The sequence below is a fragment of the Nuphar pumila genome, chromosome 12 (assembly GCF_984573655.1).
Source record: "Nuphar pumila chromosome 12, dmNupPumi1.hap1.1, whole genome shotgun sequence".
NCBI classification, from domain to species: Eukaryota; Viridiplantae; Streptophyta; class Magnoliopsida; order Nymphaeales; family Nymphaeaceae; genus Nuphar; species Nuphar pumila.
Window position 1 is genome coordinate 36,999,728 of NC_143260.1, and position 18,591 is coordinate 37,018,318.

At 35.5% G+C, this 18,591-nt stretch overlaps 1 protein-coding gene across 1 annotated transcript in view; it reads right to left on the bottom strand.

Annotated features, from left to right (window-relative positions):
* LOC149820714 (RNA-binding protein BRN1-like) overlaps positions 1–18,591 on the bottom strand; it is a 70,802-nt gene that overhangs the window by 48,047 nt on the left and 4,164 nt on the right. Inside the window, exons 2-5 of the mRNA XM_089983672.1 lie at positions 18,478–18,560; positions 16,150–16,201; positions 15,934–16,059; positions 15,736–15,815 (exon numbers count right to left, since the gene is read on the bottom strand). Of these exons, the coding sequence (XP_089839798.1) occupies positions 15,736–15,815; positions 15,934–16,059; positions 16,150–16,201; positions 18,478–18,560 (341 nt within the window). The remainder of the gene's footprint in view (positions 1–15,735; positions 15,816–15,933; positions 16,060–16,149; positions 16,202–18,477; positions 18,561–18,591) is intronic.

Consider the following 18,591-nt stretch of genomic DNA (forward strand, 5'->3'; position numbering starts at 1 on the left):
TGGAATCTTCTTCAACCCCTAGATGGATCTATGCTTTGATACCATGAAAGTTTTCCTCTGCACCTGCATTGAGAAAGAGAAGAGAGAGGGAGAGGGAGAGAGAGATCGATTACGGCTGTCACGATTTCAGTAAAAAGAAATTGTGACCTAACTTGTGTATTTAAGTTTACATTACAGTATGGGTCCGGGTCTGGTGTATCCAGACCCGATAAATGTAAAAGGAGTTACATGGTCATTACATGGATATTACATGGATCGGGTCAGATCCTTTGCACCTTTTTCAATTGGGACTGTTCCAACTTCTAACGGCTTTATTTGACTAGTCAACTCTTTGTTGACTAGTCCAAAACGAACCTAACTAAAAAAGAAAAATAAGAAAAAAAGCTACAACTAGTTACAATATTTATATATATAATATATGTATACACATACATATATATATGTATGTATACAAATATGTATATATACTTAAGTATGTATATAGATAGATACATGTATATATATTGTATATATACATATTATATGTATATACATTTTAACACTCTCCCTCAAACTTACTGTAAAATAACCGAAAGTTTGCTAAGAAGAAAGTGAAAACTAAGAGTAGTGGTTTGTTAAAGAAATCTGCCAATTGGTACTCTGATATGACATATGGCAAATCAATGACACCTTGAAGATACTCCTTTCGTACATAATGGCAATCCATCTCGATGAGATTGGTTCTTTCGTGAATTGGCTGGTTGCTAGCCATATAGATAGCACTCTTATTGTCGGATCACATCTTTGAATCTCCTTGAATTTGGATTCCCATATCAGCTAGTAATCTTCTTAGCCATGTCACCTCCATTGTGGTAGTGACCATGGCCCGATACTCAGCCTCTGTCGAAAAAAGAGAGATTGTTTGTTGCTTTTTGCACCGCCACGAGATTAGAGATTCACCTAGGCAAACACATAAACTCGTGGTTGAATGTCTTTGAATGCCTATTGTTAAGATTATCTCCTCAATTTGCATCAGTATAAGTAAGTCTAGTGCAGAAAAAGGAGACATAAACAAGCCTCTAGAAATAGAGTTTTTAAGATATCTAATGATACACAAAACATCTCCCATGTGAACAAATGTGGGCGTCGTGCTGAAACTGACTAGTTGTATGTAAAATGTGTGTTGTATCAGGTCTAATAATTGACAAATAAGAACGGACTTTAATAAGTTGATGATAAGGTGTTGGATTATCAAGAGGCTCTCCATCATCAATTTTTATTTTAATATGTCACTTCTGGAGTATCAACCCTCTTGTCATCTGTGATACCAAACCTTAGAACAATATCAGAAGCAAACTTAGACCAAAATAATAGATACCCTCTAAGAGAATAAGAGACCTCTATACCTAGAAAGTATCTTAGAAAACCTAAATCAGTTATTTCAAAATTGGTTTTAAGAATCCTTCTAATATTTTGAAATACTTGTTTTTTGCCTCTAGTGATGATCATATTATCAACATAGAGGAGTAAAATGACAGTACCTGCATTAGAATCCTTAACAAACAAAGCAGTGTCAGTCAAACAGGATCTAAAACCAATGTCAAGTATAACTCTACTAAATCTATCATACCAAGCTTTGAGAGCTTGTTTCAAATCATATAAAGCCTTTTGTAAACAAAAAGTCTTCCTTCGAGGGATTAATCATACCTGGGGGTGCCTCCACGTACACTTATTCTATAAGATTTTCATTAAGGAATGCATTCTTAATATCTATTTGATATATATATACCAATTCTTAAGTGAAGCAACTACAATAAGGGTTCTAGCAGTAGTCATACAGGCAACAGGAGCAAAGGTTTCTTCATAATCTATGTCTATGTCATACTCTTGAGAGTATTGTTAAAGAAGAGGTAATATGGTTATGGATTTACGTTTGGTCCAGATCCATACTTTATGTTTAGTATTTCTAATTTGCACATGTGCACATATTTGTATTTTGTTTTTATAATCAGAGACATTATCGTCCACAGTATTTTGTAAATCACTGTAATATAAACACAACCTTTCTAGGTCACTATAATAACCTTTTCTGTGTATAGCAATCCCTTGTCCTTCTCTATGTCTTTCTCTGTTGAAAGTTGACGTAGGCTGGAAATACAAATTCCAACATGGTATCAGAGCGAGTTGAACCGATTCACGCTCACTAAGGTTGGCTTCATCTTTCTTCCCTCTCTTATTTTGTCCATCTCGTTCTTTTTTATTCTTTTCTCTTCGGTTTTACCTCAGATCTGAATTTCAGATCTGGGTTTTATCGGTTTTCTCTATATTCTATCAGTTTCTTCATTTAGTCTAAGACAGATCTGATCATATCAGATCTGGTATTGTTTTTTTTTCAGATCTATATCTAAAGATCTATGATTCCTTATTTCTTTTTTAAAACAGATCACGTTGAAATGATTTGTTCTCTCCTCTGAGAGTTTTTCCTTATTCTAATCGTTTTTCTTATTCTCAAAACCAGATCACGTTAAGACTGATCTGTTCTCACAAACCCAGATCACGTCAAAATTGTTTTCTCTTCTATTGCCTTAATCATCCTTTCCTTCTAAAATCGTTTCGGTTAAAAATTCTTTTCTTCTAAAATCTTTTCATTATTCTCCCATAATTACTTTCTTCTTTAACAGTGGTATCAGACTGTTGTATTACATCTTGGTTTTCTATAACAGAAGTTATGTTTTCTCCATCTCATTGTTGTTGGGTCGATTGTTTTATTTTTCTCACAAAAGATATTTTTTTTTCTTTGGAATCACGTAATCCATTGTTCTGAAATATTGGGCATCATAGGGACCTGTGTTGTGGTTCTGGTACATAACCAGAACTAATATTTCAAAAAAAAAAAAGGATACATAGCACGGGATCCATAATCCAAACGCATAGAAAAGTTTTTAATCCATATTTGAAAAATATGGATTTGTCCTCTACTCATTCTGGTCTTTCCCCTAGTTTTCTGAGTCAACTTGTTTCTGAAAAACTCAATCATTCAAATTTCTTGACCTGGAAAAGACAAATAATTCCCTTCGTACGAAGCCAAGATCTTTCTGGGCATCTAGATGGATCAACTCCAGCCCCGCTTCAATTTATCATGCAGGAAATACAGGATGATAAAAGGGGTTGTCTCATCTCAAATTATTCAAAATCCTGACTTCATAGCTTGGATGAAAAGAGACCAAGCACTAGTCGCGTACATTACTTCTAATTTATCACAGGAAATACTGATTGCACTTCCAGATGATTGTTCAGAAGGTAAAAGCATCACAGATCAATTGGCTCTTGTTGGATGTGTGATCTCAGAGAGATAAGGTGCAGCAAGTTTTAAGCAGACTGGGAGCAGACTATCATGTTCTTGTCACATCTCTCACATGTTTGCCTGTTTTACCCAGTTTTGAAGACTTACGAGCTAAACTTTTACATTATGAGATCAGTTTGAAGAACCTTTATGATGGTGATGGTGGGCAACTTGACTCACAAAATGTTTTGGCTACTGGGCTGATTTATGGACAAGATCATGGTAGAAGAAATAATCATCGCGGAGGTAGAGCTCGAGGACCATATGGTGGACAAGGGGGACGTGGGTTGCTTCCTACCCCAAACATGCCTCCTAATACTCATGCAGGAAATCCAAGAAATATTCTCAGAGGCTTTCTCTATAATAAAAGGGGACACATTAAAGTTGATTGTTGGTTCAACCCTCAGAACAAAGGCAAGAATTCTATTATTCAGTCAAAAAGGCAGACCGATGGGAGTAAATCTAGTGGAGATGTGTAACAACTTTTATTGGCAGCTTTTTCAAAGATGACAATAGCACAAGATGACCAAAGAGTATGGTATATAGACTCTGGGGCAGTCACCCATGTAAGGGGAGATGCAGGTAAACTCTCGAACTTATCTCTTTATTTTGATAACGACAATATTGTCACTGGAGATGGAACTCATCATTCAATTTCACACTGAGAATGCCATAATACCCTTCTTAAATTCATCCATAAAACTGTCCAATGTTCTACTTGCTCCTAATATCAAAAGGAACATTATTTCTGTCTCCAAACTTGTTGATGATACGCATTCTTCTGTCGAATTTACTCTCTCTTCTGTGTATGTCAAGGACCTTCAAACGAGAGAGACATTCGTTAAAGGGGAGCGACGAGAAAATATATATATATCTTTAAGGAAGATCCTTTTGTTCGTGTTTTTGCTCCTGTCGTCTTGAAGCCTTCGTTGGAGTCCAATGAATCCTCTTCTGAATGTCTTCTTAGTCTGTCTAAATGTAATAAGTCAAATATTTGGCATAGTTGACTTGGTCATTGTAGTTCCTCTTTTGTTGAAAAGCTTGTAAGAGATAATCTTATCTCCTCATCTAGTTTGAGTCCTACTTTTGGTAACGAGCAATGTACAAGTTGTCAATTATGCAAGAGTCATGTTCTTCCCTTTAATTCAATTAATAAAAGAGCTTCAAGGCCTTTTGAAATGATCTACTCTGATGTATAGGGTCCTGCACCTACTTGTTCTCCTTCGAGTAGTTGATACTACGTTGTTTTCATTGATAGTTATTCTCGTTATACCTGGATATACTTCATGAAACATAAATCTGAAGTTCCTCAATTGTTCAGAACGTTTCTTGCCTTTGTCAAAACTCAAATTTCGTCAAATATTATGAATTTTCAGTGTGATTGGGGAGGTGAGTACACTTCAAATGACTTTATTGTTTTTCTTCGAAACAATGGTATAAGTCGCAGAGTTTCCTGCTCGCACACACCGCAACAGAATGGTGTGGCTGAACGAAAACATTGTCGCACTGTTGAGAGTGCAATGAGCATGTTGCATGACAGTCATATTCCTATTGAGTTATGAACAGAAGCTTTTCACTCTGCGGTTTATATTATAAATCGTTTGTCGATGGTAATTTTAGCCAATAAATCACCTTATTATACTCTTTTTGGACAACACCCAGATTATGATAATTTACGAGTTTTTGGTTGTATTTGTTATGTGCATATTGACAAATCATTAAGAAATAAGTTTCAGGATAAAGCTTCTAAGTGCAGAGTTGTGGGATATGCGGATGATTAGAAGGGATATCGTTGCTACGAGCCTCTGTCTAAGCGTGTTAAGATCTCCAGAAATATGGTTTTTGATGAGCAGAACTTTGAAGATGGGCATTCTTTACAAAATACGCATCATAGTGTTGAAGTTTATTCTCTATGATTGAATGTCGAGTTGTTTACTAACATCAATGGAGAGTGTTCATTTGATTGCAGTGTTACTCCCATGCCTATTCTTGTATCAGATGAAACCTCTTGCACAACTCAAATTGAGATTGACAATTTGACGCCCAAGGAGATTGAGAAGTTTTCAGAACCAGTCTATACGAGAAGAGCAGCAAAAAATATTTCCACCATTACTGATGTGATTGTTAATGAACCTGAAAATCATTCCTTTGTCAGGAGATCTGAAAAAATTCGACACCCAATTCAGAGATGGGTTAGTTATGATAATTTCACTCTGGATTTTCAGTTATTTCTGTCACAGGTTGAAAAGCAAGATGAACCTACTACCTTCTATTAGGCAGTCAAGTCACACAAGTTGATAGAGGCAATGAATGAAGAAATAGAAGTGTTACATGAATATCAAACATGGGAAATTGTTCCCAGACCCAATGATAGAAATATCGTAGGATCTAAGTGGGTTTATAAGATAAAGTATAAACCTGATGAGAGCATTGAATGACACAAAGCAAGACTTGTTGCATGTGGTTTCACTCAAGAATATGACCAGGATTATGATGAGACTTTTAGTCCTATGGTCAAGATGGGCACAATTCGTATCATATTATCTCTAGCCATCTATCACAAATGGACATTGAGCCAGATGGATGTGAAGAATGTTTTCCTTCATGGGGCCCTTAAAGAAGAAGTTTATATGGAACAACCACCTGGATATGCGAAAAGAGATCCTAAAGCATATGTCTGCAAATTGAAGAGAGCTCTTTATAGTTTAAAACAAGCATCACGGTCCTGGTTTGATAGTTTTTCTCTTAAAGTTCAAAATCTTGGTTTTCGCAGATGCACTCTTGATCACTCACTCTTTATCCTCAGGGAAGAGCATACAATCGCATTCTTAATGATTTATGTAAATGACATAATTATCACGGGCAACTCTTGCAGTCATATCCAGGAAGTCAAGGAATTCTTAAGTCAGAATTTTAAAATGAAAGACCTTGGAGAACTGAGGTACTTTCTTGGAATAGAAGTTGACAGGAAAGACAATGTGTTGACCCTAACACAACATAAATATACTCTTGACTTGTTAAGTAGAGCAGGAATGAAAGATTGCAAGCTTTTAGCTACTCCAAGCGTTTTGCAACAGAAATTGAGTTCCCAGGATGGAAACTTATATGATGATCCCACCAGATACCGAAGTATAGTCGGAATGCTCCAGTATCTTACCTTCACTAGACCCGACATTGTCTTTTCTGTAAATCAAGTCTCTCAATTTATGCATGAACCTCGAACTGGGCACATGGATGCAGTTAAACGGATATTGAGATACTTAAAGGGTACGATAAGAGATGGACTTGTTTACAAGAGGAATCTTATAGATAATGGGGCTCATAAAATTTTTATCTATACAGATGCGGACTGGGCAGGAGATCCAGATGAGAGAAGGTCAGTTTCAGGCTATTGTATATTTCTTGGCAGCAACATTGTGTCCTGGAGTAGTATAAAACAGAAGGTTGTTGTCAGATCTAGTATTGCGGTTGAATATCGTTCCATGGCAGCGGTCACAGCAGAAGCTACGTGGGTTAGACACTTGCTAACAGAATTGGTAGAATCTATCTCAAGATCATTATTATTGTGTGACAATCAAAGTGCGATAAATATTTATTTTAATCCCATTCATCATAGTCGCACTAAACATATCGAGATAGATCAACATTTTTTCAGGCAAAAGGTTGAAGAGAAAGAAATTGAACCATACTATATTCGCACTGAAGATCAAGTGGCTGATATGTTTACAAAGGGGCGGACCAAATATAATTTTTGGTTCTTAAAAAGCAAGTTGTCCATAATTCAAGATCATGCACAACTTGAGGGAGGCTGTTAAAGAAGAGGTGATATGGTTCTGGATTTACGTTTGGTCTAGATCCATACTTTATGTTTAGTATTTCTAATTTGCACATGTGCATATATTTGTATTTTGTTTTTATAATCAGGGACATTATCGTCCACAGTATTTTGTAAATCGATGTATATAAACAGAGCCTTTCTAGGTCACGACAATGACCTTTTCTATGTGCAGCAATCCCTTGTCCTTCTCTATCTCTTTCTCTGCTGAAAGTTGATGTGGGCTGAAAATACAAATTCCAACAAGTACCCTTTGGCAACTAGTTTAGCTTTATATCTCTCAAGGGTCCCATCACTCTTGGCTTTTATTTTATATACCCACATACAACCTATGGATTTTTTTCCTTGTTAAAGGTTTTGAATAGTCCAAGTTGGAGCCTTATCTAATGCTTTTAATTCTATTATAATCGCTTTAACCCATTCACAATTTTCTTTGGTTTGACCATAAGATGACGGTTCTACACAAGAATGGATCAAGGGTATACATGCTTGGTATTTCGAGGAGCAAGAGTCATAGGATACAAATTTCGATGAAGGTTTTGATATTCTAGATGATCTCCTAGCTTGGAGTTCATATTCACTTTCAAAGTTAGAAAATTTCTCAAGTGCACATGGAGGGTTTTGGTTTCCCCGTCTAGAATATTGTATACAAGTTTCATCATAATGGGATAGTTCATCAAGAGGTTCGATATCTCTTGATTCATTAACATTCTCAAAATCATACTTATAACCACAATCATCAATGTCTAGTTTTGAAACAAGATCAAGCAAAAAAGAATACCCAGTTACTTAGATTTATCATTATCAAAGTTTTTCTTTTCTAAAAAGCTACATTTCTTGAAGTATATAGCTTTCCCGTCTTAGTCACAACACATATATCTCTTTTGGTCATCAGCATAACCAAGAAAGGCACAAGAGATAGCTCTAGGAGAAAATGTGTCATTCTTATTAAAACAAACATTTGCAACTAAATACTCTTAATCTAGAATAATCAGGAGTGAGTTTAAAAGTTTTTCACTGGGTGAAATATTTTTCAAAGAGGAAAATAGCATTCTATTTATAAGATAGACAGCGGTCAAAATGACTTTTGCCCAAAAAACCTTAGGCACATCACTAGCAATAAGTAAAGTTCTTAAAGTTTCTATAATATGCCTATGTTTTCTTTCAGGTAAGTCATTTTGTTATGGTGTGTGCGGGCAAGATTTTTGATGTGTGATGCCATGTAAGTTGAAATAATTTTTAAATTCATTAGACAAAAATTCTCCCCTTAAATAAGTGTGAAATGTAAAAATATCATTATTAAATTTCTTTTTAACCTTATGAAAATTTTGAAAGTGAGAAAAACTTAAGATTTATGTTTAAGGAAGTAAATCCAAGTATATCTAGTAAAATCAATCACAAATATAACATAATATTCATATTCACCTTTAGACATAACTGGTGCAGGACCCCAAACATTCAAATGAACTAACTCAAGTGGTCTAGAATAAATAAAAGTTTCATCATTAAATGGCAATCTCATCATTTTTCCAAGAACACAATTTTCACAAGTCATTAATATTACAATTTTTTTCCAATCTTGGAAATTATTGAATTTTGGATACATTGGGATATCCTAATCTTCTATGCCATAAATTTAAATAAAAGTTTTGGACATTACAAAAAAAGGTATCTTTGGGTATCTCTAAACAATCCATATAGCAGAGACCTCTATGACCTACTTTCCTGACTGGCGAGCCTGCACCCAACATTCATTTAAAGAAAATGAGATATTACAACCATAATCGGATATTTGGGAGACATAGAAGATTTAAATTTAAATCGAGAATTATCTAATTTTTGGAATAATATTTTTTTATTTGAAAGATTTTTCTCAAAATTTCCTATTCATTTGATTTCAAGAGATGTACCATCGACAGTGGAAACATTTGATACACTTAAGTTATTACAACATTCGGATAAAATATCATGATTTGGGGTCATGTGAAAAAATGCACCAGAATCAAGAAGCCAAGGAAATTTATCGGGCTTGGTGTAGGATGAGACTGCGGCTCTAGTTGAAGAAGAAGATCCTTTAAAAAGAGGTTGAAGAGCTTCCACCAGTTGAGATAAGGATTTAGCTATTCCAATGGATGTACCTTGAGAGGTATCATCATCCTTAGTCTCTTTAGGTATTTCAACCGTAGCCATTTTGTAATAATCGCAAACTTTATGCAGCATAAAGAAATTATATTTATATATATATATATATATATATATATTTAATTAATTAACGTGAATTGGGCCTGGGATCCGTTAGCGGATCCAAAAGAAAAATGCGCATATTTGAGTATTTTAGTAATACTATATAAATAAATAAGTACTAAAAAATTTTTTTTTAAAACCACTGTTGGACCCAAGTGGATCCAACCCCTGGATCCACTGCTATCCACACGACCCGGATCCAAACCGCAATCGGATCCGGCATCGCAGGTCGTGGTTCGGACCCGGACCCGACCCACACCCTGTTAAATGAAAAGAGGGGTTAAAAAGGGGGCAACCCGATATGGGTTGCCCGATAAAAAGATTTTGAGAGGGGAAACCCTCTCCCCTGAGATATCGGGTGTTAGGGTTCAGCTGAACCCTAACACATAAGGAGATGGGAGGTGGGGGAGCACACCGCAGCCGCCGGAAAGGTATACTTCCCTTCCTTTTCGGGTGGCCTCCCTCCTACAAAGAGGGACCCCCGAACCCCTTCCTCCTTTCTCTCGCTATCCCATTCTCTTCCTCTCTCTATCTCTCTAACTTTCGGATCGCCCTCCGAGTTTTAGGACTGCTGCTCGAAGCTTTGCCGGGTGACGCCGACCGACCTCCTTGCGTGGCTGCCGCAACTCCTTCGCCGGAAAATGGTAGGGTCTGTAACCTTTTTCAGGTCAGTCATGGGCTTGGTGGGGTGTGGGTTTTCCAAAAACCCAAATCGGTCGATTGGCAAGGGGTTTTCCCTTCGAGCTCTACAACTTGGGGGTTTCGGATTTCTTTTTGGGATCGAGCGTGGTTGTGGTGGGTTTCTTGTCAAATCCTAATCCGGCAATACCAAATCCCATTGATTTGGGGGCTTTTGTTGTTGAAACGGGAAACCCCAGATTTGGGGATTTCTCTAAGCAAGTAAATATTTTCTCTCAAAAGAATTCAAACATGAATACAATGACTGCATACTTTTGGAGATTGTTTGTCATACGTCTCTTACAATCATATCAAGAACTAGCTTTACTATATCTTACTATGCAAGCAATAGCAAATGTTCATTTTCAGCCATATCAAAAACTAACTGTATCATACCTCCGTATTATGGACGCAGCCATAAAAGATGTGTTCCCCATTTCCTGCCTGTGCTATGCCTCATCTTAATGCAATGGTCTGTTTGGATTGATTGCTACATTTATGAAATTCTGAAGCATGTCCAATTTGTTGTAATCAGCAATGGTTTGGCCAAACATGACAAGTTTGGAAAAATTTAAATCCAGCATGTGTTTATTAATGGTATTTGTGCCTTTAACATTTCTTAGTTTCTTTAAAATTAAATGATATTGAAGCTTATTGTCTGGCTAAAATTATATTGGACATAAATAAAAGAATCTTTTTAAAGGAAATTACACCATTTGACTCTAATTATATTGATAAACCTTAAATTCTGGAAGTGTCTGTATTTGGCATCCATGCATCTGTGGTTCTATATCTCCACTAGTGTAATAGGGTTACTTCCATGTTGTTTTATACCAGGACCAGTGAGTGAAAAAAAAATTGTTTCTGGTTATATGTTACTTCATGCCTAACACAGAGTAGAGGTTTTCTGTTATATTCTATTTCATAAATCGCCCATATACATGTTTTTGATTGTACCTTGCTGCACGTACACGTTCAGATTATGCCCTATTGCACGATAACATATATGTAGTGCTGAATAAGTACAGTAATCAAATTAACTCATCAGCTGCTCATTCTTTAGCTATTATTGGATCTTGTGTACCTTTGTAACAGCATGTTGTTCGGTTAAAAAAAAAAAAAAACAATGTCAATTGGAGAGCTGATATTCAAGATAGTGGCTGGAACGTCTTACTGACAGAAATTATTAGGAGTTAAATTCAAGGACTGTAAGGTTGCCTGTTTTAGGCTCAATGATAGTTTTCAATTCTTAAGATGAATCCTTGATCTCTTTATATAGAAATTGAGTAAGACATATCAAAGAGATGTTATGTATTGACATACTGTATTGTATGTACTCAGAATTCGTGAATTTCCTTTTTCTTGGTGCATTGCGAATTGAAAGGAAATAACATAGTGGTAAACTAAATGGGTAAATGATTAAGTTAGTCAGGGTTATCCCCTCCTGCTAGGGGATTGGTTGGGAAACCTTGCCCAATGGGCGATACTGGTTAAGTACCTAGTGTAGGTACGTGGTCTGGTTCCAGTATGTTGGTAAAGGAATTAAATAATAACTTTTGTGCTTGACTGGTTTAAAGGCACCGGAGCACTTTGAGTGGGTTATGCAATCCATATGACAAAAAAAAAAACATTAGGGATTGTTCTATACACCTTGGTAAAATGACTAAGGTTGAGAATTTTACTGCTATGATAGTAGAAGGAAGTTGAGGAAATGCCCCTACTTCGAGAAAATAATTAAAAGAAAAGATTAACCCACTCAGATTCGGGCTTACCTTGGAGAGGGTAGGTGGTACAAAACTCCGGGGACGTGTTTAATTGGTTCGAGCGTAAAGCGACTCGTTGGTCCCCAGTCCTCGGAGTTGGGGGGGGGACCCGGACTACCAATATGTCCTAGGTGGTAGCTCTTTGTTCTTCTGCAGAAGTTAGGGATGCATCCTGTTTTGGTTTGGCCTTTGGGAGGTTCTCTCGGTCACTGGCCGCTCCTTTGGGATTTCAGTCACAGTTAGAATGTTCGGGTTAATAAAACACCGTTGAATAATATACCCCCGAACATTCTCTTCTGTGATGGTTGCCTCGGCCCGTGTGTACCTGCGGGATAAGAAAAGATAAACATCAATTAGAACATGTTAGGTATCACAGTGAGTGGAGTTCTAGAGAGACATGTTTATATTTTTCCAGCATGTTTTGAGCTTGTAATAAAATGAAGTCCTGAAATGTGTAGAGTTGAGATACTCAGATTCATAGGATAATTTGCTACATGAATGTTATGCATCACTGTTGTTATTGTTGTAGAATATGCTTTAATTGCTTAATTGTTGTCTTCGCATATAAGGCTTTAATTGCTTAATTATAAATGTTGCCTCATCTGTTTGCCTGCTTAAATATATGCCTGTTACTGCTTTTACATAGTCTTTTTGTGTACTTCTTAATAAGCTGAAATTCCACATCACATACTAGGTCCGTGGTTTACCTGCATTAAGAATACAGTTTCTCTACTTAGACGTGGTAGTCTAATTCCTATAATTTTTATCATTTTCAGGAGAAGAGTAGTTCTATGAGCGATGCGGGATGAGGCGCTGACCAAGACCTGATTTATTTGTTCCCTGGCGGTTCTGCTTTCTTTCAGATTGAGATTTTTTTTTTGAGACTCACAATGTGAAAACTCTGATGTTGGATTTTATTATTATTGAAATGGAAATAAATGGTGTGGTTTGCTTTTACCTTCCTGTATCGTTCTGAAATGCTTAACCCGGGAATTATTAGTTGTTTCCGCTTAAAAAAAAATCCTTAAAAATTTGCGTTAAATTTCGGAGCGTTACACATTTTCTTCTCCGTATAGTATTTTTCATCCCTTCTACTTAGCTTGGGCACAAAGGTTTAATATGCCATGGTTCATGACAATAATGACAAATGATTTTTTTTTTATTATTATAGTCATTTGTCTACTTCCCAAAGTGAGGTGATCTATAAGTACGAGCATACGATCTGGGCCTAGCGACGACCAACACAGATTCTTCATCATTCGTAAGAGAATTTTTCTTCAATCTATTATCTTCCATGCTTGGTTTTTCTATCGTATCAACAATAGAGGAAACTTTGCCTTTATGCAAAAGAGCCGATTTAGTATACTCAAATTCCGATCTCAAACCATTCACAAATTGGTAAAAATGTTCTGCATCGATTTGCCTTTGGCCGAGCTCAATATCTTCAGGAGAATGCCACTTTGGTTCAAGTAAGGCAAATTCTTCCCATAGTTCAGATAACTCGTTATAGTATTCTCTAATACTTTTGTTGCATTGAGTCATAGTTCAAACTTTGTCTTGTAAATTGTACACATGTGCAATATTCTTAAGGTAATACATGTTCTTGAGGTATTCTCAAGCATTGTTGGCATGCTCGAATTTCGCAAGGCTAGAGCACTTTTTGATGTTGACTCTGTTGATAGGCCAAAACATAATCTTGGCAGGTCCTACTCTCCACTCTTTCCACTTTTTCCATAATTAGCCATAGCTTTAGTTTTTTTTCACATTGAAAAAAGAGGTTTCTTTCTCGTTCTCCACCTTAGTGAAAACTAGTTTAGGTTCTAAATGGGAACCATCTACTAATCCCCACAACCTTTTTCCTCAAATGTGATGCTTCATAATTGAAGACCACATAACATAATTTGTATCATTGAGTTTCATGGGCATGATGGTGACACTTTCTTTGTCATCCATTTTTACAGGGTAAGAAGAGAGAGAGAGAGTATGAGCACTACTTTCACGAACCTTGACTAGATCAATGAGCACAACAAACAAATCAACCTTCAATAGAGCACAACTTGATCACATGAATACTTGAGATGTTTCACGAAGAAAAAAGCAAGATTGTGTTGCAACCACCAACACGAGCGTGAGAGAGACACAATTTCATGAGCCAACGAACCTTCTTCAATCTCAAAGAGCACCTTGCTCTGATATCATATGAGGAAATATGATCCTCCAATTACGAACCAAAATGTCCACCAATAAATCAAATGGACAAGCACAAAAGTGTCACTAACGACACACTCACAAAAACCCATAAAAAGGTTCTCAACAACAAAGAATATAAAAAATATATTTTATTAATCACCAAAGTGCAAAAAAATGCATTACAAATAATGAGGGGGTCATAGTTGGCAAACTTGTGACTCGAGCTAGAATCGAACCCCTACCGGGTCACCGAGTCAGCGGGTTGACTCAGTGACTCGGACGCGTCAGAACTCTATATTTTATAGTGTAAGCACATGAATAAGACATGGAAATAACTAAATTTCAAGCTAATATGTCAATAGCTAAGTTACAAAAACATATAATTATACATTATTATTAACTTTTTTTTTATTGAACAATATTAGATTCTTTATAACAAGTGACTTTATATAAGAATTGTGAATTAAAATAATAAAATATATGATAAAAAAAATTACATCATGGGTTAGATCGGCAGTCCTGAATTGTGACCCAAGGATCCGATCCGGGTCGACTAAGGCGATTCCTGAGTCGACTCGCCAAGTTTGCCAACTATGGAGGAGGTTCACCCCTATTTATACACAAGAGGTAGTCTCAAATAGAGCTGTTGGAACAGTCCAATGGCTACAAATAGAGTTGTTGGGACTGTTCCAACAACTCTATTTGACATTTTGACTAGTCAACTCTATGTTGACTAGTCCAAAAAGAACCTAACTAAAAAATAAAAAGAATAAAGAAAAAAGAGAAAAAAAGTTACAACTAGTTACAATATTTACATATATAATATATATGTACACATGTACGTATATACATATACAAATATGTATACATATAGATACATGTATATATATTGTATATATACATATTAACAATCCTTTGCTACAAAACATGAACTACAAATTGAAGAAGCAGAGGAAAACTGGAAAACTGATGAATAAATCCTTCACATGGAAGCTCTGATTGCATCATTGGTTCCTGACACTAAAGATAATGAAATAAAAAATGACAAGACAACACCTCATGATAAATTTATCTTCTATTTTTTACTTTTTCAAATGATCCAGTTAATATTCCTTCCATTCTGTATCTATGTTAGAATGAGAAACAAAATCTTTCTTGCAGATTCTTACTTCTTGCTGAAAATACAAACAATCAAAGCTCACTATCAGAAAAGGTTGTTTTCCTGTATGACAAGGATATCTCTAATAATATGATTTAGAGTACACCACAGAAGAAGTCACAAATATTAACATTCAACCCTGCCATGAGTATTAACACATAGTTACGATATGATTTACATGCACAATCATATCCTTTGTGTAGCCCACAAATGTTTCACATCTAAGGATTTTGTCATTTTAATATCCAATGGTGGGACAATTACAGAACCATCAAGTACACTCTTTTTCTGCCCTTGCAAACACTAGGATCTCATGATTAAGGAAACAAGAACCAATTTGCTGAGAACTATAAACCTTACAAGTATCTAATGGATCCACTTATAAAGAGAAAGGGAGAAAGGTTCAGCTAAGCCATGTACTACTGTTGTAACAGGATTCCTTCAACATAATGATTAAAAGTGGTCATGAAATATACAGTGCTATTGAACTGCTTCTTTAGTCTCAAGAACACTAGGATATAAAGATAGTAACACAGACACAAACCTCCATATTATGCTTTCCATTGAGAGCTTCTATAGCTGCAATACCCTGCTCCTTTGTCTCATACTTTAAGAAAGCACACCCTGCAAACATGCTACAAATAAAAACTAAAAACTAAACTAAATCCAAGTTCAAATCATGTAAACTCCTAACACAGGAGACCAAAAGAAACAAAATCGGAAAAAACAAAAATGAACATACCTTTGCTTGTCTGTTGAGAACCCCTCAGAATTTGTAAATCCTTAATATTTCCATATTTTGAAAACAAAGTAGAAATCTCAGCTTCTGAAACAGTCTTTGGAAGCATTCCAATGAAAAGCTTGTGTTCTATGCGGATAAGAATGCCATATAACAGTTATAAAACCATGAGGTATACATCCAAGGTAAAATAGAATTTGTTGTTATATCAAACCTCACCTAGTCTTTCTAATTCCCCATCAGCATACTTCACTTGCATTGGACTTGAAGCCTGAAATAGAATAGATTCCCTTGAATCAAACATACACAAATTCCAAACAAAAGAAAGCCATTAAAACCTTTTGAAAGGACAAAAGAACAAAAATCCTGTGAAAGACTAATAAGACTGCTTGTACAAAGTGTTGAATGAATGGCATTTTGGTCGTGCAAAATGCCTGCAGCTTGATCCTCTAGATAACTGTGATATATAACAACCATATGCATGTAAAAACACTGTCAATGACTTTGCAAGTGCACATATAATGCAGAACTAAGTACTATTCGCAATTGAATGTGCTTGCAGGAACACAGTGATACATCAGTTCAATTGTAATATTCACTTTATTAATAATCCAAATTTTGAATTTGCTCAAACGACCTAGATATGTCATAAATGCACTGCATAGAGTTGGTTACATCTCTCTCTCTCTCTCTCTCTCTCTCTCTCTCTCTCTCTCTCTCTCTCTCTCTCTCTCTCTCTCTCTCTCTCTCTTTATATATATATATATATATATATACAAACACTTGCAGTTACAATCAACCTGAGATCTCATGATGCAAGTTGTTTTGACTTTTGACTCAATCTGACACTGCATATGTGTTCAGCATGGTCAATTCATTAGGAATTGACCCTTGGGTCATGTTTTTTTGATGAAAAAATCAATGTGTTTATGGCTGTCAATTTTGGATCACTGGAAAAACCTGCTCACACATCAGAATCCACCTATCCAAATGTCAACTCCCACAAAACAGACCATGTAGATCACAACTATAGGGTCAGATTTTTCAAATAAAACTAAGTTGTTTATACATACATACATATATATATGGGTTAATCTAACATTAAACTTGTTGTGTTTAACATTAGATGGATTCAACCTTATAAAAATGACTAAAACACCATTAAAATAATGGCATTTTTAAAAATACAATGTTACTTTTAGCGTCATAAAATTACTTCCTTGAAAAAGGTGTTTGACTTTTCAATTCCCTCCAAGTTCAAAAGACCTATAATGCCCAAAGAAGTAACCTTGCATTTTCAAAAAATGCCATTATTTTAAAGGTATTTTAGTCATTTTTATAAGGTTGAATTCATCTAATGTTAAACACAACTAATTTAATATTAGATTAACCTTGTATATATATAGTGCTTCTATGGTAGTAGGACACACTTGATTTGCATATATCTAGGCTCCAAACGCAAAATCCAACCATTTGATCATGTTTAACATGTTATATTCATTGTTTTCATGTGTTAAAGTTGACTAAAATATAATTTTTTATACAATATCTAAACTACCCTTATTTTCATGCATTGTGAGTTGTTGATTTTCAATGTCTCAAAAATAGGATCTTATAATGTATTAGACATGATAAAACCTTCTAGCATAGTAAATAAACCATGCTAAATACATTTGTATGGTTATATCTACCATTTGGTTAATACATACATGCAAACAAGAGTGTGTACCACTGTATGGTATCATGATGTATTTATGAGAACTATCATGTGAACTGGGCATTTACAACACTTTTTTTGCAAAACCAACCCCGTAGATGTGTTCGGCATCATGAATTTGCTAGGAATCAACTGTTGGATCGTGTATTTTTTATGAAAAAATACAATTTTTGGATGCTTGAATATTTATGAATATTATGAGCTGTTGATTTTAAAGCCTTAAACTTTTTGTTTGTGTCATAATGGGATGATTCAAGAGCTGGTCCTAATAAAACCAAGCATGCAGATCACATCAGTAGGGTTAGATTCAAGAGAAAAAAAACAAAATTCATGAAAATCACGGTTCACAAGGTAGTTCTCATATTCTAGTGGTATATATATATATATGTCCAACCCATTGAGTTTTTCTTTATCAAATAAGCTTGAGAATTGATCTTATCACAGATTGTGCTGCTTCTTTCTGTTATATATCGTTGGCATGACTTTCAACTTTTTGGCAACAATTAAATCTTTAGAATTTAAGCCTATGCATTACAGGCTTACTCAATCATACATAGTTGATAAGCTTTCAATTACAAACTGTATCTATTTTAACAATTTAAACTAGGTAGGTAAATGTGCATGTTAGTGTTCTGCACTCATGTTGTATCCATCAATCCTATGTTCACATTGATGAGATAGATCGGAACCAAAAGAGTGGAATCATCAACACTTCATCCACCCCCATAGCGTACATAGATGAGAATATATAGCATGTGTAAATTCAAAATATACATAAAAGTGTGAAGTAACAATAAACAAAAAATCACATGGAAACTCAAGAGACCTACCCCCGGCAGCATTCGCTTGTTATGGCATGCATTGACTGCCTTGTCTGCCTCTTGCCTTGATGGACATATGAGAAAGCAGCATCCTAAAAAATAATACCAAAATCATTAGCCAAA